The 25,078-nt window shown below is 44.3% G+C and overlaps 4 protein-coding genes and 1 long non-coding RNA gene across 6 annotated transcripts in view; 2 read left to right on the forward strand and 3 right to left on the reverse strand.

Annotated features, from left to right (window-relative positions):
- Positions 1 to 340: 340 nt before the first annotated feature.
- napsa (napsin A aspartic peptidase) lies at positions 341 to 6,905 on the reverse strand. Its single transcript, XM_076032327.1, has 9 exons — positions 6,641 to 6,905; positions 5,822 to 6,014; positions 5,209 to 5,332; positions 3,963 to 4,081; positions 3,607 to 3,806; positions 2,349 to 2,471; positions 1,895 to 2,039; positions 1,135 to 1,233; positions 341 to 930 (listed from the first exon to the last, which is right to left on the reverse strand). Exons 1-9 carry the CDS (start codon positions 6,706 to 6,708, stop codon positions 769 to 771), a joined length of 1,233 nt encoding a protein of 410 aa, XP_075888442.1. The 5' UTR covers positions 6,709 to 6,905; the 3' UTR covers positions 341 to 768.
- Positions 6,906 to 8,352: 1,447 nt separating this feature from the next.
- Positions 8,353 to 14,530, forward strand: LOC142892281 (uncharacterized). The gene is made up of 12 exons (XM_076032318.1): positions 8,353 to 8,495; positions 10,103 to 10,185; positions 10,314 to 10,460; positions 10,539 to 10,673; positions 11,257 to 11,363; positions 11,528 to 11,576; positions 11,709 to 11,798; positions 12,363 to 12,482; positions 12,631 to 12,717; positions 12,818 to 12,857; positions 12,942 to 12,996; positions 13,103 to 14,530. Exons 2-12 carry the CDS (start codon positions 10,117 to 10,119, stop codon positions 13,848 to 13,850), a joined length of 1,647 nt encoding a protein of 548 aa, XP_075888433.1. The 5' UTR covers positions 8,353 to 8,495; positions 10,103 to 10,116; the 3' UTR covers positions 13,851 to 14,530.
- Positions 8,603 to 12,636, reverse strand: LOC142892296 (uncharacterized). Its single transcript, XR_012927403.1, has 2 exons — positions 12,438 to 12,636; positions 8,603 to 10,425 (listed from the first exon to the last, which is right to left on the reverse strand). It is a non-coding gene; the product is annotated as an uncharacterized LOC142892296 (long non-coding RNA).
- Positions 14,531 to 16,137: 1,607 nt separating the features above from the next.
- Positions 16,138 to 18,900, forward strand: atf4b (activating transcription factor 4b). The gene is made up of 3 exons (XM_076032325.1): positions 16,138 to 16,295; positions 16,990 to 17,448; positions 17,550 to 18,900. Exons 2-3 carry the CDS (start codon positions 17,085 to 17,087, stop codon positions 18,521 to 18,523), a joined length of 1,338 nt encoding a protein of 445 aa, XP_075888440.1. The 5' UTR covers positions 16,138 to 16,295; positions 16,990 to 17,084; the 3' UTR covers positions 18,524 to 18,900.
- Positions 18,901 to 19,891: 991 nt separating this feature from the next.
- The window catches only part of LOC142892283 (GTPase IMAP family member 8), a 10,235-nt gene continuing 5,048 nt past the window's right edge, over positions 19,892 to 25,078 (reverse strand). Inside the window, exons 6-8 of one of the 2 annotated variants that reach the window (XM_076032320.1) lie at positions 22,678 to 23,268; positions 20,065 to 22,590; positions 19,892 to 20,026 (exon numbers count right to left, since the gene is read on the reverse strand). In XM_076032320.1, coding sequence (XP_075888435.1) covers positions 22,517 to 22,590; positions 22,678 to 23,268 — 665 coding nt within the window. In that variant the 3' untranslated portion in view covers positions 19,892 to 20,026; positions 20,065 to 22,516. Of the gene's footprint in view, positions 20,027 to 20,061; positions 22,591 to 22,677; positions 23,269 to 25,078 lie in introns of both variants that reach the window. The other variant, XM_076032321.1, reaches the window with a different exon arrangement.

The following is a 25,078-nucleotide window of genomic DNA, read 5'->3' on the forward strand; positions in this document are numbered from 1 at the left end:
GCAGCAAGTTTTTTTTTTTTAATCAGGCTCATGGAACTTGAAGAAATTAAATGAAATGAAGTCATGAAATAGTGGGATTTCATTGATTCCCCCCCCCCAATGTTTTAAGAGTCATTTCAATAAAGAGGAAAATCCCATTGGGCTTCAAAGACACATATTGTGTTGTAACTTTGCTTATGTTCATTTTCAATAGACATTAAAGCACTTGTTTTCTACATATCCCATGATATATTTTTTTCCTCCTATGAGGTGGGTCACTCCATCCATCTGCTGCTCCGCCCCCCCCCCCTGTCAAATCTTAGAACCCATTGTGGCCCCACCAGTCAAACAGTTTACCCACTCCTGTTTTAGACGCTGTATTTATTTCAAAAAAACAAAATATATCAACAGTGTTAAAAAAAAAAAGAGAGAAAAAGGCAGCTTCAGTCAATCAGTCAATTCTTTAAAAAAATGTCCAAAACATAAAAGCTCACATTTAAGTATAACGTTAAATTAAAGTACCTACAGTCACAGTACCTGTTCTAGCATGGAAGTGTGGAGCCGTTTGTGAGTGGAGCCGACCTCTTTGTTCAGAGACACAGTTACACAGCAAATTAGGGTCTGCAAGTCGATCCAGTGCATAATCATTAAAGCTTTCCCACTGTGCAAAATCAAAACCTTGGTGATGTCATTTTATATCGTCTTTTCTTGGCTTGACGTTTACATTCAGATTAGGTGCATGGCTGTGTGTGATGTATTAACCAAAAAAACAACAAATCAATGGCAGGTTTACTTGGCAGGGGCAAACCCCACTCGGTCTGCATCCCTGTCAAACACAGTGTAGTACTTTCCGATGAAGACGTCGCCCAGGATCCACAGGGGCCCCGCGGGAGGCGGGATGTCCATTGCCATGAAACCAGACAGGCAGATTGATTTCCCCAGCTGGGTCTCCTGAGGAAGGAAAAGAAAGAGGTGTATTTATTTACAGCTTCATGGAAGAACACTTCCTGCCAAGACTGATGGTGGGGGTTTTATTTTATTTTGTCTTTTTTTTTTTTTGCTTTTTTGGACCTTCAAAGGGACTTTGGAAGGTGCCGTGTATAGCTTTCAAATTACTGTAGCAAATTTAAGAATGAAGGCACGGGTGCATTTTACCTTCATGACGTAATCCTCTCCGGTCAGGTTAAACATCTTTCCTCCGATGTTGAAGGACACCACAGGCAGGGAGGGGATCTTCTTACAGTCAATCAGATACTAGAGAAGATCCCAAGGAGACAGAAATGATTAGGCGTGTTGAAATGTGACCCATTAGAAGTCAACTTAAAGTCAGGGGATAAATGTTGAGGGTGCTTTTACTGTTCTCTAATGGAAAAATGGGTCACATTGGACCCTCAACATTATTCAAGGGTTAAATCAATTTTCTATTGTGAAATTTAGGTTCTCAGGAAAAATCGCTGCTTAACAATTAATCGTTAATCGATCGATAAGGTCAACTAACGATTAATGAATTAATCAATAATTTGCATCCCTAATATATATATATAATAAAATAGTTGACATTGAAGTTTTCAGGACCACAAAACCGTGTCTGCACAGCAGGGCATCAACTCTATAGTAAAAACAAAACGCTATTTTGTGTTGAGAGGATTCACAAAGATGCCCAACATTTCCTCTATAGACATGCAGATGCGATGAACTGATAAAATTTAATGTTACTTCAAAAGCTGATACAATGCCGCCGAGACATCTGAACTGGGAAAGTAATGCGAAAGTATCTGGGGGTTGACTTGAGGGGAAAAAAGATGCGTTAGTGCTGTTCAGACTGGGAAAAAAAATGACAATAAAAAGGTCAGATTTGGTTTTGCTGTTGCTGGCAGCGTTAAGGGCGTAGCCTTCGTCTTCGTGGCAACCTCACCTCTCCCATCACCAGGGGCAGAGCACCAATGGCCTTGTGGAGCGCCCTGATTTCCTCCACGGGGCCGACAATTAGGGACGTTCCTGTGTCAACGATCACCTGGCAACTTGCCTTACACAGACTCAACTGGCTGCCGACTCCAACCCTGTGCGGAAGATATGAGAGAGTACAAGCTGCGTTTCCATTACAGTTTTTTGCTAAATAAAATTGTGGTAATTGCGATTTGCAGGTGTTAAAATCAAAAATAAATACAAACAGTCGACAGTAACGAGTATTCTTCATGCTTTTCATAAACAATTGGTTCACTCGAACTCATTCAAATTCATGATGTTTTTTTTTAAAAAAGTTCCAGGTGAGGAAGTGAGACCCACGCAAAGAGAAGTGACACCGGTGACGACTGCTCAGCTCACCAACATCATGAAGCTACAACAAAAAAATAAAAGAAATCTCTCACCTGTCAACCTGAATCTGCCAATAGGCCTTTCGCGTTACGTTGACATAGTGAAGGTCTCCGGTGTAGCGCTGTGGATCGACCCCACCCAGCACCAGCTCGCCCCCCACTGCCGCCCCGGGGTCCCTACATCGATAGAGAGGACAGAAAAACACCCAGCATGTTGAACGTCATTTCTCGGTTCTTTGTGATTTTAGCCCAAAAATATGTTTTTTTCAAAGCAAAGTCGTCTCAAAGCAGTCAGAGGAAAACCCAACTGAAACCCTCCAGAGCAAGCAATGTGTGACAGTGGCCAGGAAAAACTCCCCTGTGGGAGGAAACCTAGAGCAGATCCAGACTCCAGAGGGTCAGAGGTCATCTGCTTTGACCAGTTGGGGTGAAAAGAAAATTAAAAAAAAAATAGAGAGAAAGAGAAACAGGGACCGAAATAGCAGTAGTCAGAGTGGCCAGAGTGAGTTGCAGGGGGAACAACAAAGCTTATAAGATGTAGATATATATATATAAATAAATAATTCAAATATAGAAATACATTTTTACATGACATCTATAAATGTAAACATGTAGATATATATATAAATAATATTATTGTGTAGTTATACATTGAGATATCATACATTTAAATAGACTTAAATGTACATTGGGTGCTTTAGCTGCTGTCCACACGGAACGTGTTTGTCCGTGTTTGGGAGGCGTCTTACTGCGCCCTTCCTTCCTGCCACTTTTCATGCCAATATCCATCCATCCATCCATCCATCCATTCATCCATTCATCCATCAATTTTCAATACCCGCTGCATCCTGAACTCAGGGTTGTGGGGGTCTGCTGGAGCCTCGCCCAGCTGTCATAGGGCGAAGGCAGGGTGACACCCAGTCCAAGTCGCCAGTTCATTGCAGGGCCACATAGGCTGCGTTCAGACTGCAGGCGAATCTGATTCAAATCAGATTCCTTCTCAAATCCGATCCAATTTTTAGGGCTGGCTGTCCACACCGTTTTTAGCAAGTGACCGCCATTACGTTACAGCTCCGCACCTGGAATGGCGCTCTTTCAAAATGTGATTTGAGACTACTGACTGAAGGTGGTTTCAATCCGTTTTGCAAAAATCAGATTTCATGTGATTCGTGACTGTTCAGCCATCCGGTTTCAATCTGGATGGGCTGAAAATCGGATTTTGGCTGGCAGCCTGAATGCGCCGACTGCGCACAACAACCATTCACACTCAAACTCCACACAAGAAAGGCCCGGAATCGCACCCACAACCTACCTGCTGATGTAGAAAGAGAACACGTTCTGAGGCAGCAGCTTGGACTTCATGGCCGTGTCAAACACCGGCACCACTTTGGCCACCGAGATGGAGGGGTAGGCCATGCCCAGGACCCCGTCGAACCGCGCCACCACAAAGGTCACGCCGGGCTGCTTCACGGCCTCGCCGAACTGCTGGCCTGCGACGGGCAGGCCGGCGATCTGCGAGCGGGGAAAGACGTCAGCGGAGACAAAGAAAAGGGGCGGAAATAATAAAGGGCACGTGTTTTAATGGGATAAGGAGAATGGCATGACCGCCCAAATTTGAAGGAATGCAATTAAACGTTCAAGGGCCATGTGAGCGAGTCTGGGACTCACAGAGACAGTGTCCCCACTGATGAAGCCAGACAGGCTGCCCCGGCCGTAGGCGATGGAGAACTGAGTGCCGTTCTGAACGTACGTGCTCGACTTCTTGGAGTTGTAGCGGCGGTGGACCCCTGGTGGGAGCGGGAATGATTCGGTTAGGAGGCATTTAGGAGACGGAATCTCAGGGAGCGTTAGCGATAATCTGTACGCTTAAGTTGAAAATTGTAAGCCAGTATTCTAAGATTACATCCTCCGATGAGTGGGAAGCCACAATCTTATTAAGTGTGGAAGTTTTCAGGACCACGAAACCACAAAATCGTATTTGCAAAGCACGGCAAGAACTCTATGGTTAAAAACAAAACAAAAAGCTATTTTGTGTTAAAGATGGAAGGTTTGGCAAAGTTTGCGCAACATTTCCTCTCCTGACATGCGGCTGTCATTAACTGATTAACTGATAAACTGTAATTTCACTTCCTGAACGGACATGATGCAGCCCAGGCGTCTAAACTGGGGCCATATATGAAAGTATCTTGGGGTTGATTTGAGGAAAAAGAGGTGTTTGTGCTATAAAGACTGGAAAAAAAGACAAAAAAAAGTCCACTGTTCCTATGCTGGTATAATACAGCCTAGACTTTCAGGTTGACTGATTTTTTTTCTTAAACTTCTATATCATCTATCATAATTTTTCAATACAATCCTAATAAAATTAGCCCATTTTTGAGGGTCTAAATTCTTCTTCCTCAATAGTTCTGGGGCACATTTCTGCTCTTCTACCAACCTTGAAACACTGCCGAGAAGGAAAAGGAAAAAAAAAAAAAAAAAAAGTTGACGAAAAAATGTGTGACCTCAATATCAACTGAGGTTCTTTGTGCTGAGCAAAAGGAGAGAAAAAAAATCCCTTCCTCTTTTCAACTGTTAACACAGTCAACTTTTTCCAGCCAATACGGGTCAAGACGAGTGTTTACATATTTGCACTTGTCGTATGAATCCCATATCAATATGAGAAACCCCTGACCTACTTTGAAACTTGTTTACGATTCCAACAACGTGACTCGTTTTACAGTTACAGCCGCACACATTGGCTAAACATTTCAAAGTAAAACACTCCAACGATGTCCAATTCACAACCAAGGTATTGACTTTCTTCAGTTTCGTCAGCAACAACGTTTCAACCCAAAAACTTTCCCTCGCTGAAACCCTCTCAACGGATTAACGCCCTCTTCTGACCGAGTGTGCAAAACGAGGAGGCAGGACTCACAGCAGGCCACGTCCAGGAAAGAGCAGTGGATGGATGGGACCCAGAGGTTCGAGGAGCCCGTGTCGAACAGCACCTTGAACTCCTGCGGGGGGGTGCCGATGCTGATCGACCCATAGTACTGGGCCTGGGGAGGCGAGATCGGAATTCAACACTTTAATTCCATCAATGAACTTAATTTAACTTGAAAACAGCACTCAGTATCTCTCTCTCTCTCTCTCTGTGTGTGTGTGTGTGTGTGTGTGTGTGTGACCATGAAAACGGCTCTTTTCCAGCAAGTCAAAAGCCTGATATCCAGACTTTGCTAAGACCAGTATTTACTTAATCATTCCTTTCTTTCTTCTGGCTGGTGATGCTGCTCAAATATTAATTTAGCTAAAACGCCAAACTCGCAATATATATTTTTTTTAAACGAAAAAGGGGCAAAGTTTTAATCATAAAAAAAAAAATAGCTGCCTCCTGCCTTAATTTTATGCTGTGCTTTTATCTTGCAGCAAGCTGCCATCTCCAACTGCTCTTGAATACGGTATTCAGAATACCGACATGTAATTGGACACAAGTGATGTGAGCGTTGGGGTGCCTGAATAGTGACTGACTGTGTGTGTAGTGCACATACATCCATGAAGTTGGTGAGCCGCTCGACTGGCAGCTGAGCGGCTGGAGAGCTCTGCGGCGCCCCGCTGCCGCTGCTGCTGCTGCCGCTGCCGCTGCTGCTGCTGCCGCTGGCGGCCAGGGACCGCAGCTCCTCCACTGATCTGCCGTTGTCGCTAATCAAGCGGCGCAGGCTCCTGGTTTTGTGCAGGGGAACTCTGCGAATTGTAATGAGATTATTGCCATCAGCGTGCACGGGCTGCGTCATAAGAGCGCCCATGTGAGCGTTGCGTGGCGGAGGGGGGAGGGGGGGGAAGTGGCACTTCCGGGGTGCGCGGCCCACAAAACATACTTCATTAATTAAATATAGAAGTGAAATGTGATTAACAATTAGATTGGATATATATACATATATATATATATATAGATATATATATATATATATATATATATATATATATATATATGTACAGGTATATACACACATAATAAAACTATAGTATAAAGGGAGACAAGAACAGTATAAAATCCATATTAAAAAAAAAATATATATATATATATATATATATATATATATATATATATATATATATATATATATATATATATATATATATATACATATATTGCAGTTGTGCATATTGACAATGTAGGTCATACAGTTGTGCAATGTGACAGTTCGTACACACTTAAAGACAAACGTGCGTCTGATGAACGGCGCTTGAGTATCCGAGCAAACTTTTCCGGTGAGCAAAAGGCGCTCAGCCGTCTTCTATGACTCGCATGATGAATGGCGTTGATGACACGTAAAAACAAAACAAACACACGAGCTAACATTGTTTACCTGGTGAGGGCGGCGGCGTGTGTTATCAACAGCGCCCCGATGACATAAAGCATCTTCACCCGCGACATGTCTGTCGACGCAGAAATCACAATAGCTTAAGACCCTGTTTTAAATATTGTTTCCGCCTCTGAGGTGCGCGAGCCTGCGCCGTCTCGACCCTGTTATGTGGCTTCCTCCTCCGGCAATGTCCGCGTTTAATCGTGCCTCCCCGTCACGGGACTCTGATTGGAGGAGAAATAATCGGCGCGGCGATCTGATTGGTGGCAGAGAATTGACCATCACAGAGTAGTCACGAGGTGGTGGTGGTGGTGGCGGCGGTGGCGGTCCAGGCCCAGCCGTGACCGCGAGTGCGTTGAAGGGAACCAGCGAATGAGACTTTTGTATCGATGGAAGGTTTTCTAAAACAAGTCCAGAACCTTAATGTAGTTTCAGACACACATTTTCATCCTGAGTCAGACTACTGAAGGACAGAATGCAGGTGATAAAATAAATTGCAGCAGCAGCAGCAGCAGCAGCAGCAGTGGTAGTTGTTGTTGTTGGTGTTGTTATATAGTTGATATAAATACATATATTATATATACACATAAACACACATATATAGACACACACATAGATGTACAGTATGTATATGTGTATGTGTGTATAAGGTGACACAAATCAAATCAACAACTATGTGTATTTCTTTTTCATTTTTTTAAACAGAGGGGGATTTTTTTTAAGGGAAACAAAACAAAGTACAGTAAGTAAATTAAGAGGTGCATATTATAAGGACAGGTACTTTTTTTTTTTTTTTTTTAAGTATGTTTCTTTGCTGTGTAGCCGTTGAGCACCTTCTGTTTGGGTTTTGACCTCTTCCTTTTTCTCATCTTCTTGTGAAAGTACAGCGACACACACAACGCTAGAGCGCCCCCTGGTGAGAATTTACAGTCATGAAGCTCGTCGACTGCTGGAGGCTGATGCAACGCCCTGCCCTGTGTCTAATTCGACTTGAGAACTCGCCTCTCATCCTCTCATCCTCCCACTGTTTCCTGTTTTGACAGTTTTGGAGTTGAGCTGACTCGGACAAATCCCAATGACCAACACAATGACTTTGTGATGTTGCTGGAAAAGTTCAACTGTATTTTAAAGACAAGTTGAAAAGCACATTGTGTTGATTCTACTACATTAGAGGACTGTTGCTGTTCTCGAGACAACTGACAGGAAGTTACATTGGTTTGGCTTGAATAATACGCACCACACCTTTCAACAACAAAGAAAGTCCCATTTATGAACATGTCCTGTCAAAAGTATAAACGCATTGTTTTGTGGCTAACAGTGTGAAACTAGGGGTTTTTAATCTTTAGCTAAACAGCCCCCGTCATCTGCTGAAGTCATTTTTACCCCATGTGCTCGGTGATTTTTCATTTGACAGACATACAAAGCGCATTTGTTTTAAACATAACATTACCCAGCCGACCCGAGGAAACATTTCACCCGCAGAGGGCTTTTCTATTTTAAGACGGAAAATGTGAATGAGTGAATACACTATGTGTCAAAAACGAGTATTGTTTCCTCGAGTCAGTCATCCACCGAGGTGCGAAGGTATGAAGCAAGCGTAACAAAGCACGAACGCGTCACAGGCGAGACACTCACCGGGCCTGTCAAACATGTTTGAGATGAAATCCTCTTGAAGAAAAAAAACAAAAAAAAAATACAGAAACTCGTAAAGGAGGCTGGCGTTCCCAGCGGTACCTGCCTCCCTTTCCACGACTCAGACACTCACGCGAGTGAGAAAGTCTGGCCACAACATAGATAAACATTCATGATTTGGCCAAGTGAGGAGCTCAGGTTGACCTTCAGCTTCAGCTGAGGGCAGGTGAGTCAGCTGGGGAGGGGGGTGTCAGTGTTTCCTTTAACTTCTGGGAGAAAACGTACGCAAACACACGTTGGAGTCAGAGAGCGACCGTGTTTGCTCATCATTCGTTTTTGCGCTCTCGTTGTTTGTATGTATGTTGAAGCCCCGTGTCGCGTCAAGGGAGGGGACGGCGTCCACATATTTTCTAGTCTTTGCCGTAAGGGAGGAGAAGCGCCGCAGGACTATTGAGACTTGCTGACAGTGACAGAGGAGTGCAGGCACCGATGGCATTCGGGGCGCTACAGGAATACAGGCGTGCGAGTGTCTCTGCGAGCCCCTTTTCTCAAACTGGAGCTCTGCTGAAGGATAAGACAGACAGCGCTGACAGCAGCTTCGAAACAGGAGCCGAGACAGTAAGAATCAGGCTTGTTTTATTTTGTTTATTTGCTTTATTCCGACTGCGATGAACTGGCGACTTGTCCAGGGTGTCACCCTGCCTTCGCCCTAAGACAGCTGGGCTAGGCTCCAGCAGACCCCCGTGACCCTGAATAGGAATAAGCGGGTATAGAAGATGAATGAATGAATGCTTTGTTCCTATTTAGAATTAGAGGTTGATCTTAGAAAGATGACAGTGAGTGACAGAGACAGAGACTGAGAGGTTTGTCCATGGCACTTTGTCAAGCCCAGCATGCTTTTCATTTTTTTACATATGAGAGATTCAGGAGCGTCCAGTGCCTCACACAACACTGCACACAAAAACAAAAACGAACAAAAATAATTAATTTGATATTTATATACAGTTACACAATGACAAAAAAAAAATGCCCACAGCAGAATTGAACACAATATATATTTTTTGCAAAAACAATGCAGTACATTGTGAAATAACTACACTTGGTTTGTTAAACACAAGACACCCGCATTCAATGTGAGGAATGAGCTCGTTCTGGAAACTGCGGTTGATCTCCACGCTGAAGGACTGTCACTTCCTTCTCTCTGCGCATTACTTGAATAAGTGCACCTTAATCCCGTTGCATAATTTGTTATGGATTAACTGCCAAAAGCCATGCGGTGGCACTGGCGGCAGGCAAAGCTCCGAAACTGGGGCATATCAGTGGTTGAGTAATAGCTCAATTAGAAGATTTTTGTTCAGATAACTGCATCAAAATACTATGACCCAGTTATATTTTAGAATTGACTCACATCTCTGAAACTACTATGACAAGTTCTTACGCTACAGTATAGTAATTAGCCTGTGCTTTTGAATGAATGGCTTGGTTTTAAGAGAAGCTTATAATTAGAATAATGACCTTAGTGGAGTAAAATTATTCTCCTTCACCTGGGTGGAAAAAAAATTATTGGATTTGATGTTATTTGGTAAACCTATGAGAAAGTTTATTCAAACTAGAGCTCAATAAGGCCATGTTTTAGTACTGACTGGTAAACTGAGTCCGGACATCGACTGGCCTTATTGTGTGTTGATCGTCTTTGAACTTCCATACAATCAGCCTTCAGAACTGAGAGCTGAGAACTTTCAAAATAAAATAACTGGTCATTTTAAGTCAGTTTTTCAGGTCAACGTGCACTGCATTCACTCTCAAACCTCACGGTCTCTCGATCCACCCCAGAAAAAAGATACACAATGAAGTCAACCATCACCACCCCTGATTACTTCCCCCCAGCTGTATATGAAGACCCAGATGCATTAAAGGTAAAAACTGATTTGACAGAATGAATTCTTTTGCTGTTTGCCTGAATCCCATTAAATGATATCTGGAATTACATTTTCTTTCTTTCTTTCTTTCTTTTTTTGCTTCACTAATCTTGCGGTGGGATCAGTCTATTGTCACTGATGTCAATGAGCCGGAGGTAAAAGTGAAGCCTGTGCCTCGCCCGAGGTCTAAAACGCAGCTGAAGGCTCTCTCCAACACAAACAGCGACATTCTTGAGTCTGCAGAGGAGGCAAATAACACAAGCAATGCCCCGGTGAGTTTCCTTCCCTATTTGACCAAGTCAGAGTCTCGGCGTAGCGCATTAATTGCCATGATTGTATTGTTTCTTCAGGTTTCGCACTATTATGAATGCCCTGCAGATTCAACGCGTCCCAAACCTCTTCGTCCCCCACCAAAACCACCGTCTCTGGCCTCCACTAAATCAGCTGTTTTCCATCTGAATTCAAATACTGCCACAACCCTTGAGGTAAATGACAATTTAAAAGCTGAGCTTAGAACAAGTGTTCCCTGCATGCCCTCATCAACTGATGGCCAGGTAGCCAACTATGCGCAGGGGGCGCTATTTAAGCATCTTCATCTTATCTCTGCTGTAACCCTCATGCAGTCCTTGCTCCACAATGTCAGAGTTTACCAAAAGACAGATAACCAAAAATCCAATTTTTTTTAACAGTACACCAAATCACATTTTTCCTTTAGTGTACTTCCAAGCAGTACATGTCAGTATTAGTAGGCCTACACATACTGTATATCTTGTGTTTGTGCAGTTTTGTTCTTGCTGGAAGTGCCAACATTTATTAACCTCTTCATCCTGAACTTCTAATACACTTTAAAGCAAACAATTGGTTGACAGTCAAGGCAGCCACTTCCGCTGAGTCACGAGTGAGCTCTGATGAAGGACAAGGGCATCAATGACCCTGCCTGTCAGCGTTTCTCAACTGGTGCATCGTGACCCACTTTTGGGTTCCGTAGTTTTTTTTGATTGGGCCGCGGCTTCGTGGGCAGTTTCCCTATTTTTTTTAACTTGTTCCACCGTCTGTATCTCCCTGCAGCCTCCCGCTGGGATACAGCCACCACCTCCTCCGCTGCCACCCAAACGGCCCCCTCGTCCTTCCTGCTACTATGACGTGCCTCCGATAAAATCAACGTCTAAGGTACTCTTTCAGCTCAACTGTCAACGTCAACATATTTAGTCAACAGCTCGGCTGACTTCTTTAAAAAAAAAACAAAAAAAAAAAAACAACGTTTGACCTTTTACCTAATTCAAAATTCAAAACTAACTTTGATGCCTTTTTTCCCATCCTAACTTATCGTCTTGTGCACCGGCGAGCAGGAGCAATCCAGACGTTCGTCCCTCAGCTCAGACAAAGCGGTGAGCCCCTGTGGGAATTTTCACACAGTTGTGAATTGCAAGCAAACACCGGTTGATTTTAACAGTGACCAGTCAGTGGTACTTGGCGCTTGACTGAACTTGTTTGAACGCTGTATGTTCTTGCGTCACCAGACCACTGAAAGTCCCGACCGACCAGTAGTTCCTCCTCGACCGACTTCTTTATCGCACTACGCCAGATCGCGTGAATCATCGCCGCTGCAGGTATGAGACGGGGATGTTCCCCTGGCCGGGTGCCAAAAAACACACGACAAGTTTCCAGTGGTGCTTTTCTTAGCATTTCAAACACACTGATATCTTTACTGCTGCGTTTTCGTGAGCAAGGGAAATACAACTTCACCGGGAAATTCCCGAGTTGCCCAAGCAGGGGGAAATCATAGGTTAATAAGTACTGACACCTATTCCACATTAAATCATTGAATGGAAAAATGCAACAAATTACAGAATTTTTACTCTCGGAATTTTGGATTATAATATGTTTGTGTTTAATTTGTTCAATTTGTTAATTACAACAAATAAGAACAAATTTGATCTTATTTTAAGCATAATTTGAAGTTGTTACACCTGGATTAGGCCACAAAATATTTTGTCTGTCATGAATGTCACCACGTCAGGCAATGGGACTATCATTAGAAATTACTCATCACTGACGCAGGCAGGAGAGAGAATACACAAAGAGACAAGAAACAAAGAAAAATAAGCAGATCAATAAAAATAAATAATGATAATAACACGTTAATAATAATCACCGTCCTCTGTCTATTTCAGACCAAAGTGCTGCCACAGCCTGAAACATGGCCTCCTACAGAGTCTGTGTACAGTGAGATAGAGTATCGTCCGTACCTGGATATTCTGCCAGTGGAGGATCACAATCAAGTTAGCATCATGGTGGGAGAAACTTCGCGCATCTGTACACGTAGTTTACAATAGAGTACTCTAAACTACAAGTATAACTCCAAAGCTTGTAACGACAGCATTGCTCTGATGTGTTTCTGATGTATTTTGCTGTTCCTTATTTGTACTTCGACACTGTTAGACAAAAGGTGGGTCGACGCTTCAGTCCAGACAACAATTTCCAACGGGGACCTATTCATCCCAAATGCAAACGACACCAGACAATGAGGTGAAAAGATTTGTCCCAATCGAAACAGCAAAATAAATAATAATAAAATAAAACTGTCAAAATGTCGTGTATAACTACAAAAATACTCTGTTTCTAACAGGAAATCAGAGGAATGCTTGGATGGTTAAGAAGGGCGTCAAGTTAGTAAATGTTTCACTTTTTAAATCAAAATCTTGGTCATACTTTAATGAATGATATCTTACCATACACTGTGTTTCCAACAGAGTCTGAACTAATGGCTCCTGCACTGTACGGCCTCAATATCGAAGAGGAAATCAGGTAAGCTCTACGTTTCAGATGTCATGTTTGTGTATCAAATGTGGTCAGGTGGTGGTCCACTATTTCAGATTATCAAGTGAACATGAGAATTTGCGTCCCTGTGCAGATCATTCCATCAGAGAGCGGCGGACTTGAGGAAGGCCGTGCGGCTGTACAACCTCCTCATGATGAAACGCAACGAGCCCCTCCGAGACCTCATCGCAGAGTTCACTGCCATCTCCACCGGCCTGGACAAGATGCAGAAGAAGAGCAAAACCGTGGACATTGCCGGCGGAACGACGGGAGCCGTGGGGGGCGTTGCGGCCGTCCTGGGCATCGCTCTCGCTCCCGTCACCATGGGCACCTCGCTGATCGCCACCGCCGTCGGCGCTGGAATGGTGGCCTCAGCCGGGGGCCTGGGCGCCCACTCAGCCAAACAGGCCAAAAAGAAGATCGTGAACAAGATGACAATGGAAAAACTGGTGTCCAACTACAAGGCGAACGTGGTGGACCTGGAACATTGCCTGGGTTTCGTCCTCTCGGTGATGAACGAGCTGCGACGGTACGACGTGCCCAGGTTGCAGAGGGCGGGGGCGGACATGGACGCGCTGAAGACGGCCCACCTGTCCCAGTTTGTGGTGAGGAACTGCGTGGACAGTTGCAGAACGTCCCCGGCCACGCGGGCAAGTGGGATGTCGTCGGAAAGACTGCTGGAGGGCTTTGCCAAGGAAATGGACCTGTATTTCTCGCACAAGGACGGCCAGAAGCTGAAGAAGTCGTGCGAGGGCAGGTTTTCTGGGAGGGTTCAACTGCTGGCAGAGAATCTCCAGGAGGAGCTAGACCACCTTAATCGTATGTGGGAAACGTTCAGTTGAAGCAAACAAGTTTTGGCTGGCTCAAGTCTTTACATTTAAAAAAATAATAATAATAATACTAATAATAATAAGAATGATAATAACAATAATAAAGACTGCCATATTTAAGAGAACGTTTTGTGTTTTTTACGCAATCTTTGACTTAAACCAATTCAGTGTCGTAGCTCATGAAGCAACACCATATAACTTTCTACCTCAAAATCAGCATGTAAGTGAAAAGTCAGTCTCAGGAAAAAAGTCAATAAGCCAAAAGATTGCTAGATGTTGGTTTGACCAACAACTCAAAAAAAAATACAACAATACTTCAACATCAACACTGTTGGAATCATATATTTAACATCATGCATCATAGCATATTGTGTTATTATATTGGTAACATTACATTTATATGTTGGAATTATTATATTGTGTTGAATGTATAAATGTATTGAATGTTACTATATGTAGTGCTTTGATAATTATTTGCTGATCATGACCAGTGCCCTGGGGGTGTTCAAAACCTTGTGAGCAGAGACTGTGTAACTCATTAAGCCTCATGAACAGTGACTCTGGTTGACCAGAGAGTGGACAAACTGCCTTTGCGACCCTCATAAAGTTTACGACCCATCCAGTCACAGGGATGGGAACTTATCACCACAGGCTTTTCTGGAAGGAAATTGTTTCAGCCGGTCACACCGGAAGGAAGGATGGACCATTTGGCTCACGGCCAAATAAGGACCTGCTTCCCGACTCACAAACGATGACAGTAACACCCAGGAACTGAAGGGGGAAGAACGGACAGCCGACCGAAGGACGACACTTGAGAAGACTTTCACATCAGGAGTCAGCTTGTTTGTCTTTGTGTTTAAGGGCTTTTTAAGGAGAAAGGAGTCAGTCTGACTCCGGCGACGGCCCGGACTCGACTCCAGAGATCTCTGCATCAGAGCTCTGCACCAAATATCTTGTCCTTCCTTTTACTGAAATTGATTAAGATTTTACTTGTCTCTTATTCTCTTCATTCTCTTGGACACTAGATAAAGGAGAATGAACAGAAAACATTTGATCTTTTTCTAAGGGGAAGGCATTTCCAGTGGCATATTGTGTTACACGCTATAGTATAATAATAAAGATAACGTGGACTATTTTCTTGCTGCTCCTTGCCTGAGGAGGTTTAAGATTTATATGTTTAATATCTAATGGTTCCACTGTGTACCCTATAAAAGGTCAATGCCTCTAAAAACACTTTATTTATTTTCCTTCCTTCAACCACCATGTCAACCTTGTACTCTTTACACTTTACACCAGCCACCATCTACGGCAGTCGGGCACTAGTACATTTAATATATATATATATACTTTTTTTTTTAAAGGCACAGCACATGTGTTTATGATGTTAAAATTTAAGCGTACTGTGCAACCCGATTTACTTGTAATATGGCACGCCTGCCGTTTACACAGCGTGTGATTTGGCTTTACAGCTGTATAACTGGAAAAAAAAAAACATTTTTTGCAAACACCTGAGACTGCTATGGCCGCTGGGGTCCTCTCGGGGGTGCTGTACCACGCTAACCACTGCGTTTCAACAAACAGGCACCTGACTGAGGAATGTGGAACAGCCGTGACGTGGTGTCTTTAAATAGTCCTCCAGTAATTTCACCGCTCTCGTGTTTGCATGTGACGATCATAGCATATGAGGATCAGCGTAGACATTTTTGGCTCGTGCTTGGAGCTTCAATTCAAGAAAGGGTCAGATGACACTTTGGCTGAGTGTGAAAAAAGAAAGTAACGCAAGATCTATTGAGATCAAGATCGATCATCTATAATCTTGCATCCATGCAAGACATAAACTTCACGCAGAGGTTGACGGTGGCAGATATATTTATTGTGGTTTGCAACGTGTCACCTAAATTAGTGTAAGGCAGAAAAATGTTCAGAAAATAATTCTTCAGCCACCTCCTCGTTGTCATTAAAAAAATTAAAAAAAATATATATATAAATGACATTAGGAAAAGTAAATAAAATGGTTGCTTAAGTGCAACAAAAATAGAAAATACAAGATACAGATATGTCATCTTATAAATGAAGACAGAAGCTACTTTTTTTTCCCAACAAGGCGTGTATAGACGTTTCACTCGACTACTGCTAAATTTAAATTCTTGTTTGAACTTGTTATGACGGGGTTATACCGGGAGCTACTTTGTAGAAACGAGGCGTCGTTTGGAACGTTGACTGCGAATAAAGGCGGAGTAAGAAGGCTGCCGCCGCGGAAGGATATCAGCACTATAAGCCAACCCGCAGCCGGCGCCACTGTTATCATTCCTTTGGAACGACGGAAGAAACAAGTTGCGACGTTGAACATCGTATTTTGAGCCGAAATGGCAGTGTGAAGTGTGCCGTGACCTAGCCGCCAGCAAAACAGTGCATCCAGCCAGTGCACTGAGTCACCACAGATTCAGCAAAAATGTCGTAAGTACATTTTTACGACGGTTTTCTAAAATGTCATTTTCTGAGTCGACGACGGAAGCTGGGCCTAGCCAGTGACCGCGCGCTACGGCAGCCCGATGGCAACTCAAGCGCGAGTTTTAGCGGTTAAATCACCGTGAATGTGCTATAGACGCGTATAAACAATTATTTTGTGTGTGGCTCGTTGATTATGTCGGCAACTGACTATACTAATAAATATGAACCTTTATCGAAATGATGCAACACGTGCCAGCAAGTTGAAATTCTACATTTATTCATTCCATTTGAACGTTGACAGTTTTCGATCGCTTTAAAATAATGGGGAATAAAGTACAACGTGGTCTTTGAAGTTTGTCGCGGCAAACTTCCATTTCACACCAACAAAGACGTACGTGGCAGTTGGTAAAAGGCTCAGTTCCTCGTTGTCAAAATGGCGGCGTGGAGTCGGAGGACGGAGAACAAAAGTGGCTGTTTATAGCGGAGGGAGGGCGGGGTCTGACGTCAGCTCGGCGGCGTGCTGACGTCAAGAGTCACAAGACGGGTGGACTGAGGACACGTGATGTTTATTAATAACTGCATGGAATGGAGCTATTTCTAATTTATATAATAAAGGTTTGGTAATTTATACTTTGTTATTTCTAGGAAATAAATGCATTTTATTAATTTTTTACCAACTTTTTTTTTTTTTTTCCCCCAGGTCCTACAAGAAAACCCTCATCGCTGCTGCTCTTTACAGCAAAAAAGAGTACAAAACCCCATCACACACCCCGTTTGTGACCAACAACAGCCACTATGACCACGACGATGACAAGCTCACAGTTTGGCCTGGAAGACATGGAGGCCCTTCTCTGGGGACCTTCCTTTCCCATGGCTGATGCCATGGACATCCTCTCTGAATGCCCTGACCAAGAAGATATGCTCAAAGGAGGTGGATTCTCACTGGAGGGGGGCACCCTGCCCCTGTCTCCCCTCGTCTCCTCCTCATTGTCGTCTTCTTCTTCCTCCTCCTCATCTCCTCCTCCATTCTACTCTCCTCCTTCCTCACCGCCGGCACTCGCCAACGGGGACAAAGCCGGCCCGGAGTCAGACCTGCTCTCCATCTCTTTGTCTGGCCACCATGATCAGCTGAGGCACATGGTCCCAGATGACAGCAGAGGTAATGACTTGTGACGCTTCCGTCGTGCATCTATGTGTGTCGTGGAACGCAAACTAAACCTGTGTACCTGTGTTTGTTTGTTTTTTGGTGCCCCTCCACAGAGGACTTGCTCAGCGAATTGGATTGGATGGCCGAGAGGGTCGACCTGAGCGAGTTTGACCTGGACTCTCTCATTGGCTCCTGCAGTCCCAGTGAAGAGCCCCCCAGCTCCCCAGAAGACTTCCTGGCCTCCCTCGATTGCCCCATGGAGCTCGACTCGCTCCCAATGTCTCTGTCGGCACCCGCGCTCTCGGGTCTTCCTCCTTCTCCAGCCTTTCACGTATCTCCACCCGCCTCTCCCTTCATTCCACCTCCCACCATCTCTTCTGATCAGACTGCCGTCGCAGTCGATGGGCATGAATCCTACGTAAACGAACACAACGTCCCCTCTCCCCCCGTCTGTGTCCCCGAGCCACAAGAAGAACTCGAAATCAAATCGGAGCCCACCTCCCCGGAGCCGGCCTCCCCCACATTCGACTCGCCCCCCTCTCCAGCCTACACCCTGGACCTCGGCAGCGAGGTGGACATCTCTGAGAGCGAGGTGAAGCCGGCGGTAACTCCCGTCATCCCTCAGGTCCAGAGGCTCGTCCTCTCACTGTCGCCCACTCGCATCGTCCTCGTATTGGCCCCCAAAGAGGACGCCTCCGCCGCCACCATAACCGCCACCGCACCAGAGGTCCTCCAGGCCTCTCTGCCACAAAGACCCTGTCGAAGCAGACCGTACCCGGAGCCCAAATGCAAAGGCTCTCCACCCTCGCCGAGCGCCGCAGCAGGCGACGATCGGCCGCCCCAGAAGCCGACCAAGGCCAAGAAACTGAAGAAGATGGAGCAGAACAAGACGGCCGCCACGCGCTACCGGTGTAAGAAGAAGTCTGAGAAGGAAGACCTCCTGAAAGAGTACACGCTGCTGGAGAGGAAGAACATGGAGCTGACGGAGAAGTCCGACTCGATGGCCCGGGAGATTGCGTACCTCAAGGAGCTCATGGAGGAAGTCCGACAGGCCAGAATCAACAAGGGTCAGGGCGCGCGCCCCTAGTGGTCGGCTCCTGCAGTGTCCTGGTAGCGAGGAGCCACGAGTAGAAGTTGTGTGGCTGCAGTGGATTTTTAGAGGTGTAGATGGAAAGGACCATTAGAAAAATCATATGATCTGTTGACACCAGCATGTTTTCCTAAATAATAAGCACTGGTATTAAATATAAAATCCCTGTATCACTTTTCAAATGCATCAAATAGGCATAGAGTATTTTCCGCTCAGTATATTATTGTGTGCTTTTTTGTGATATTTGTACATGTTTTCCCTATATATGGACCACAGTAACTTCCGAGTATGTCCTTAAACATTAAAAATGTGTGTATTAGAACATATGGGCCCATCTGTATTATTAAACTCTAAATAAAAGAGTCTTAACCAAATCACATTCTTCTGTTCTTCTTTCTATTCATCTTTATGTACTATATATATATATATATATATACATGTATGTATATGTATATGAGATTAGGGTTGAGGCAGCATTAATGGATTAGAACCCAAATATGGGTTTTAAGTACAGAATTGTGTTTTGAGTACTTCTATGAACAAGCTTGACAATTTCAGTGTAAAATGTATATCTAAAGGAAATGATTGATTCAAATGAAATTCAGAGTCTTACTCAACTGAATTTAACGTCTGAGTCTTGCACAACTGAATTTACGGTCTGAAATGAACCGACTGGCCAGCTGAGCAAGTCGGTTCATTTCATTGGGATTAAGTATTTTGAATCCAAAATGAATCCTAGTGTCGATGTGTTTGATTATTGAAGCAGAGTTATTTGAATATATTGATGAAACAATGAACGATTGAACATCGGTCCACTTCTGTTGATGTGCATAAGTGTGTTAAAGGGACAAGCTGTTTCCCCACCCTGACTGTTATGAGACTAAAGTCTGTCATTTAAAAAGTTCCTTGTGCATAAAATGGCACAGCAATGTCACGTAACCAACAGCAGTGACTGTGTGGTAGTTTTAAGGGAAGTCAGTTTCATAGAAAAGATATTTTGTCACCTCCCATTCCAAGGTACTGAATAAAGGAAATTAAAAGAAAGTTTTTGCAATGCAGTCTTTGGTAGAGAACAAAGAAGTGCTGACTTGTGCTGATGAGGAAACAGCCTCAGTGTTGTCAATAGACAACAGCAGCCTTTAACTGGCTGAAGGTGTTTACACTTGTAATTGTTACAGGCTCGAGAACGGATAACTTTAGGACAATCAATATGTGGAGGCATGCCAAAGTCTAGGATGGTGCAAAGCGCCATCTAGATTCCTACTGCACTGTAGAGGACAGTACAGTGTACGTTCCAGACCTGGAGGTCATTCATATTAGCCAAGACCTGATAATCAGTCCCGCCTTTCACATCATACAAACAGCTTTGCTTTTAAATGTTTTATTAAACGAACTGTGGTCAGCAGATGACGACGTTTCCAATGCTCTACGTCACATACATTTTTTTTAAGAGACAGTACCACCTAGTGACCGTTGTAGACAATTACTTCTTTCTTCTTTCTTTCTTTTTCTTTTCTTTTTTTTTTTTTTTTTACTACTTTTTCTCCCCTCCGCAGACACAATCTGCGGGTTTTATGTCCTAAAACATAAAAAAAAAAAAAAAAAAAAAATCTGCAGCAAAACAAAAACACAGCAAATTTACAATCTGGGGAGAGACTCAAGTAGACAACAAATAAAAAATATATACTCAACAATATATCCATATATTTTATTATCAGATGATAAGCATAGTACTGATGATGCAATCACCAAGGACCACATGGGAAGTGAAACATCACTTTGGCTACGGTAAGGTGGGCACAACTTACACAGTGCAAAAATGCTTGGCTAAAAGCGCGTAATGTAGCCTAACGTGTTCTAAGTGTAAATATACACGGTTTTGATAACGTATTCACAGGTGGCGAGGGAGTTTTTATTCATTTATTATTATTTATTTTCTTTTCTTCATCTTTTTCTTCCAGAAAGAGCGCTCAAAGCGTCTCCTTGTGTAAAGTCATGCTTGTCATACCAAGTGCTGCTGTTGGCTCACACCACTGGATGTGAAGCAGTAAAGCAGCGAGAAAAGCAGCGTCGGTTTCTATTAATTCCATGTCGTTTTTGTATAAAATTACACTTTATAGCATGGCAGTGGTGTCGGCCATTATTTTATTTATAATACGGATTTGCTTGTATCTTCCAGAGCATAAATTCCCTTTGTTTGTTTTTTTTTAAATTCTTGTTGTTCTTCTTCTTCTTTGCAGTCGGTACCACAAATTCACCTAAGAAATGAGGTTGCTGTCAGCTCCGTAGGCACTCGTTTACCTGCATGCAGTGTCATGCCTCTGAGAGCTGAGCACATAACTGATATTACTCTATTTTTTTGTTTGTTTGTTTGTTTGTTTTTTGTTTGTTTGTTTTTTTTTTTTTCAATCAATCAGAAACAAAACAAAACAAAACAAAAAGGTCGTAAAAGCCCTACGACGCGCGTTGGTTGGTCACGATGAGTCATGAGGTCGTGTTGTTTCCGTCCGTAGCATGCAAAAAGCTCGATGTCGACCGTAGGGAAGCGGGGCTGCGCTCCCCCCCCCACCCCCCGCCCAAACCCACGCTTTGATACTGAGGCACATAGCTGATTCTCTAAACGTGTCGATAAATGCTCTGAATGCATGAATGAGGGAGTTGTGTGTGTGTGTGTGTGTGTGTGTGTGTGTGTGTGTGTGTGTGTGTGTGTCAAAGCGGAACCGGTCCGAGGGGGATCTGTGACTGCACACGAACTCCTTCCCCGCCCCCGCCCCGCCCCCCTTTCGAGCTGCTCGTGCGCGCGATTGCGACAGCGGTGGCGGGGCTCTCGGAATGACGGCCTCACCCCCCCGCCTCCAGAAGGACTCGGTGAGCTGTCAAGATCTCAGCTGCGACCGTGGCGCGCACTCTTCACTCTTCACTCTTCACATTCCAATTCTTCCTGGCAGCGAAACTCCAGTTTGACGCAAAAGGTTGGCGCGCTTTTAGGGTCAGTCGCTCAGCAAATCCCCCGGCGTCCTGGTAAACGTTGCACATTGAGACCTGGAGTTGGCTTTTCAAACCCGAAATCCCTGAGCAGAAACTGTCCATGTGATCACGAAAAGACTTGCCTTTCACCAACCCCAAGTGAAACATGAGGAAAACCATTCAACCCCTCCCCCAGTCTCATATTCATTTTCATTTTCTTTTCTTTCTTTTTTTTTTTTTTTTTTACGTCGACAACAGCAAAAAAACACCTCAATAATACAAGACCTCACAATCTAGTACACCCTGTCCCATCTCAGTGGAATGCCCATGTTGTGGTTCTTTCTTCTTCTTCTTCTTCTTCTTCTTTAAATTTTCTGTTGAACTGCTTAATTAAACTGAATGACAGAAATGGCACTTGATGCAGAAGTTAATAACTACACTGAAAAACGTACAAATATTCCCTCTGAATATTTCCGATTGACCCAAAGAGACACGCCGCAAGATTGAAAGTGCTCCCGCTAAATCACTGTTGATGACGATACCATCAGCATTAGCACGCACCTCGATTCGCTCGCGTCGGTAGCCGGGTGCGGCGGCTCTTCAACATCACCGAAATGTTTTTCCATTTTGTTTTTCTTTTCTTTTCTTTTTTTAATCTGCAGTTTTGCACACGCTCTCTTGTAGCAGCAGCTCTCTTTGTACATGCTCAGGAGCAGGGATTAGGTTCTGGAACCCCTTGAGGCAGGATATTTTTTCTCCCCCTTTCAGATGGGATTTGAACTTTTTAAGTCTTGGCGCCGTGAATCCCGGGCCGAGCTTTGCTCAGCGATCAGTGAGATTGGTCTTTTTGCATTTCAAACAAAGTGCTTGGGTTTTTTTTCTTCCCCCTGTCTCTCTCTCTCTCTCTCTCTCTCTCTCTCTCTCTCATCCAGAGCTCAGCAGGTAATCTTGATGAGGTTTTAAGTTGGCACGAGGCGACGTTTGGGGGCCTTTTTGAAGACTCGGTACGGAGGTGAAAGAACATCACTGGAGCTGGCATCCTCGACAGTCATCCTCCGGCTCCGTGTTGTCAGAGGAGTAGGAGCTCTCCTCGCTCACTGTCGAGAGCAAAGCAAAGCATAGCTTATTTTAGACAGGTTCACCGCATGGAAAGTCGCGATAAGACGCGCAGATTTTGGACTTACGCCACTCGGTTTGGATGGGCAGGAAGGCCTTGTCTCCGTTCTCCCGGATCATTTCCTCGATCTTGTCCAGCAGGACCGACACGCTGCGGTCCATGCCGGGGGTCTTACTGTCCAGGACGTGGTAATAGTTCCCGCAGTACTCCAGCAGTCTCTGCAGCTCGCGGCCGCCCCGCAGGATGTGCTCCTCGATGGGGGTCCGGCCCAGCCAGTCGCCGCAGCTGAACAGCACCATGGTGTGGAGGCAGGCGCCGTCGCCGAACAGCGTCTCGATGTGGGAGAGGAGCGTCCGCCGCTTCCGGGCCGTCAGCGACGACACCACGGGGAGGACCAGCAGCAGCGTGTGCGGGCCGGGCCGCAGGAGGGCGGCGCCGCGCTGCGACTCCTGCCGGATGCGCTTGGGCGTCCGGCGCACCGAGAACCAGTCCCAGCCCGGCGTGTCCACGATGGTGACCCGGCGGCCCGACACCAGCGCCTGCCTCCGGAGGCACAGCTCCGTCTCCTGGCCCGACTCGAAGTAGCGCCGGCCCAGGATGGCGTTCCCCACCGAGCTCTTTCCGACTCCCTTCCAGCCCAGCAGAAGCAGCCTGAGCTCTGGGGAGGAGAATGAAACAGCCGCGGAAGAAAGGCGGAGGCCGTTAGTTTGCTTCGAATAGATAACCTCTGTTGGATCGTTGCAGTATTGACCCTTTCTTATTGACCCTATTTCTGTTTTTATCTGAGAAACCCAATTCAAACAATATCCCAAAGACAATAAATGATTGGACCACATCACCTGCCTTCACCTAACTGTTTCAACAGTCAGACCCATTGCGTTGATCACCCCCCGGGAACCTGACCGTTTAACTAGCCTTCCATCTGCATACTGAATATTTTTCATTTATATATTCATCATTGTTATTAAAAGTGCCAACATCCACCAATTATGGCTCACTGGTTCATAACTATTAGTGATTACAGATTGGTTGTGCTGCAGTAGAAAAAGAAAAAAACTATAGTATTGAGATCATCAATTAATGTATTGTTTCATTAATGGCAATATACAGTTGTGCTCATAAGTTTACATACCCTAGCGGAATTTATGGTTTCTTCGCCATTTTTCAGAGAATATGAATGATAACACAAAAACCTTTCTTTCACTCATGGTTAGTGCTTAGGTGAAGCCATTTATTATCAGACAATCGTGTTTACTCTTTTTAAATCATAATGACAACAGAAATTACACAAATGACCCTGATCAAAAGTTTACATACCCTAGAGATTTTGGCCTGATAACATGCACACAAGTTGACACAAATGGTTTTGAATGGCTACTAAATGTAACCATCCACACTTATGATCTGTCTGCTTGTAATCAGTGTGTGTATAAAGGTTCAATGAGTTTGTTGACAGACCCTTGCACTGACATCTCTGGACTAAGTCATGGAGAAAGCAAAAGAATTGTCAAAAGATCTACGGGAAAGGGCCATTGAACTGTATAAAACAGAAAAGGCATATAAGAAGATATCCAAGGAACTCAGAATGCCAAATCAGCAGTGTTCAAACTCTAATGAAGAAATGGACAGTGAGAGATTCTGTTGAAACCAAACCACGATCACGTCGACCAACAAAAGATTCTGTCACAACGGCCAGGAAAATTGTTCGAGATGCAAAAAAACCCCCACAGATTACTTCAGCTGAAATACAGGACTCTCTGAAAAAAGTTGTGTGGATGTTTCAAGATGCACAATAAGGAGGCACTTGAAGAAAAATGGGCTGCATGGTCGAGTCGCCAGAAGAAACGCCAATGCCACAAAAAAAAATCCTGCTTACAATATGCCAAACAGCACAGAGACAAGCCTCAAAACTTCTGGAACAAAATCATTTGGAGTGATGACACCAAAATTGAGCTTTTTTTTTTTTGGCCACAACCATAAACGTTACATTTGGAGAGGAGTCAACAAGGCCTATGATGAAAGGTACACCGTTCCTACTGTAAAACATGGAGGTGGATGGCTGATGTTTTGGGGACGTGTGAGCTACAAAGGCACGGGAAACTTGGTCAAAATTGATTGCAAGATAAATGCAGCATGTTATAAAGAAATACTGGAGGAAAATTTGCACTCATCAGCCCGGAATGTGCGCATGGAGTGTACTTGGATATTCCAACATGATAATGATCCAAAACACAAAGCCAAGTCAACCTGTCATTGGCTAGAGCAGAATAAAGTGAAGGTTCTGGAGTGGCCATCTCAGTCTCCCGACCTCAATATCATCATTGAGGGGAGATCTCAAGCGTGCAGTTCATAGAAGACAGCCCAAGAATTTACAGGAACTGGAGGCCTTTTGCCAAGAAAAATGGGCAGCTTTACCATCCGAGAAAATAAAGCGTCTCATCCACAACTACCACAAAAGACTCCAAGCT

Source organism: Nelusetta ayraudi, unplaced genomic scaffold (genome assembly GCF_046127955.1).
Source record: "Nelusetta ayraudi isolate G7.1 ecotype Tasmania unplaced genomic scaffold, CSIRO-AGI_Nayr_v1 ptg000034l, whole genome shotgun sequence".
Classification (NCBI taxonomy): Eukaryota; Metazoa; Chordata; class Actinopteri; order Tetraodontiformes; family Monacanthidae; genus Nelusetta; species Nelusetta ayraudi.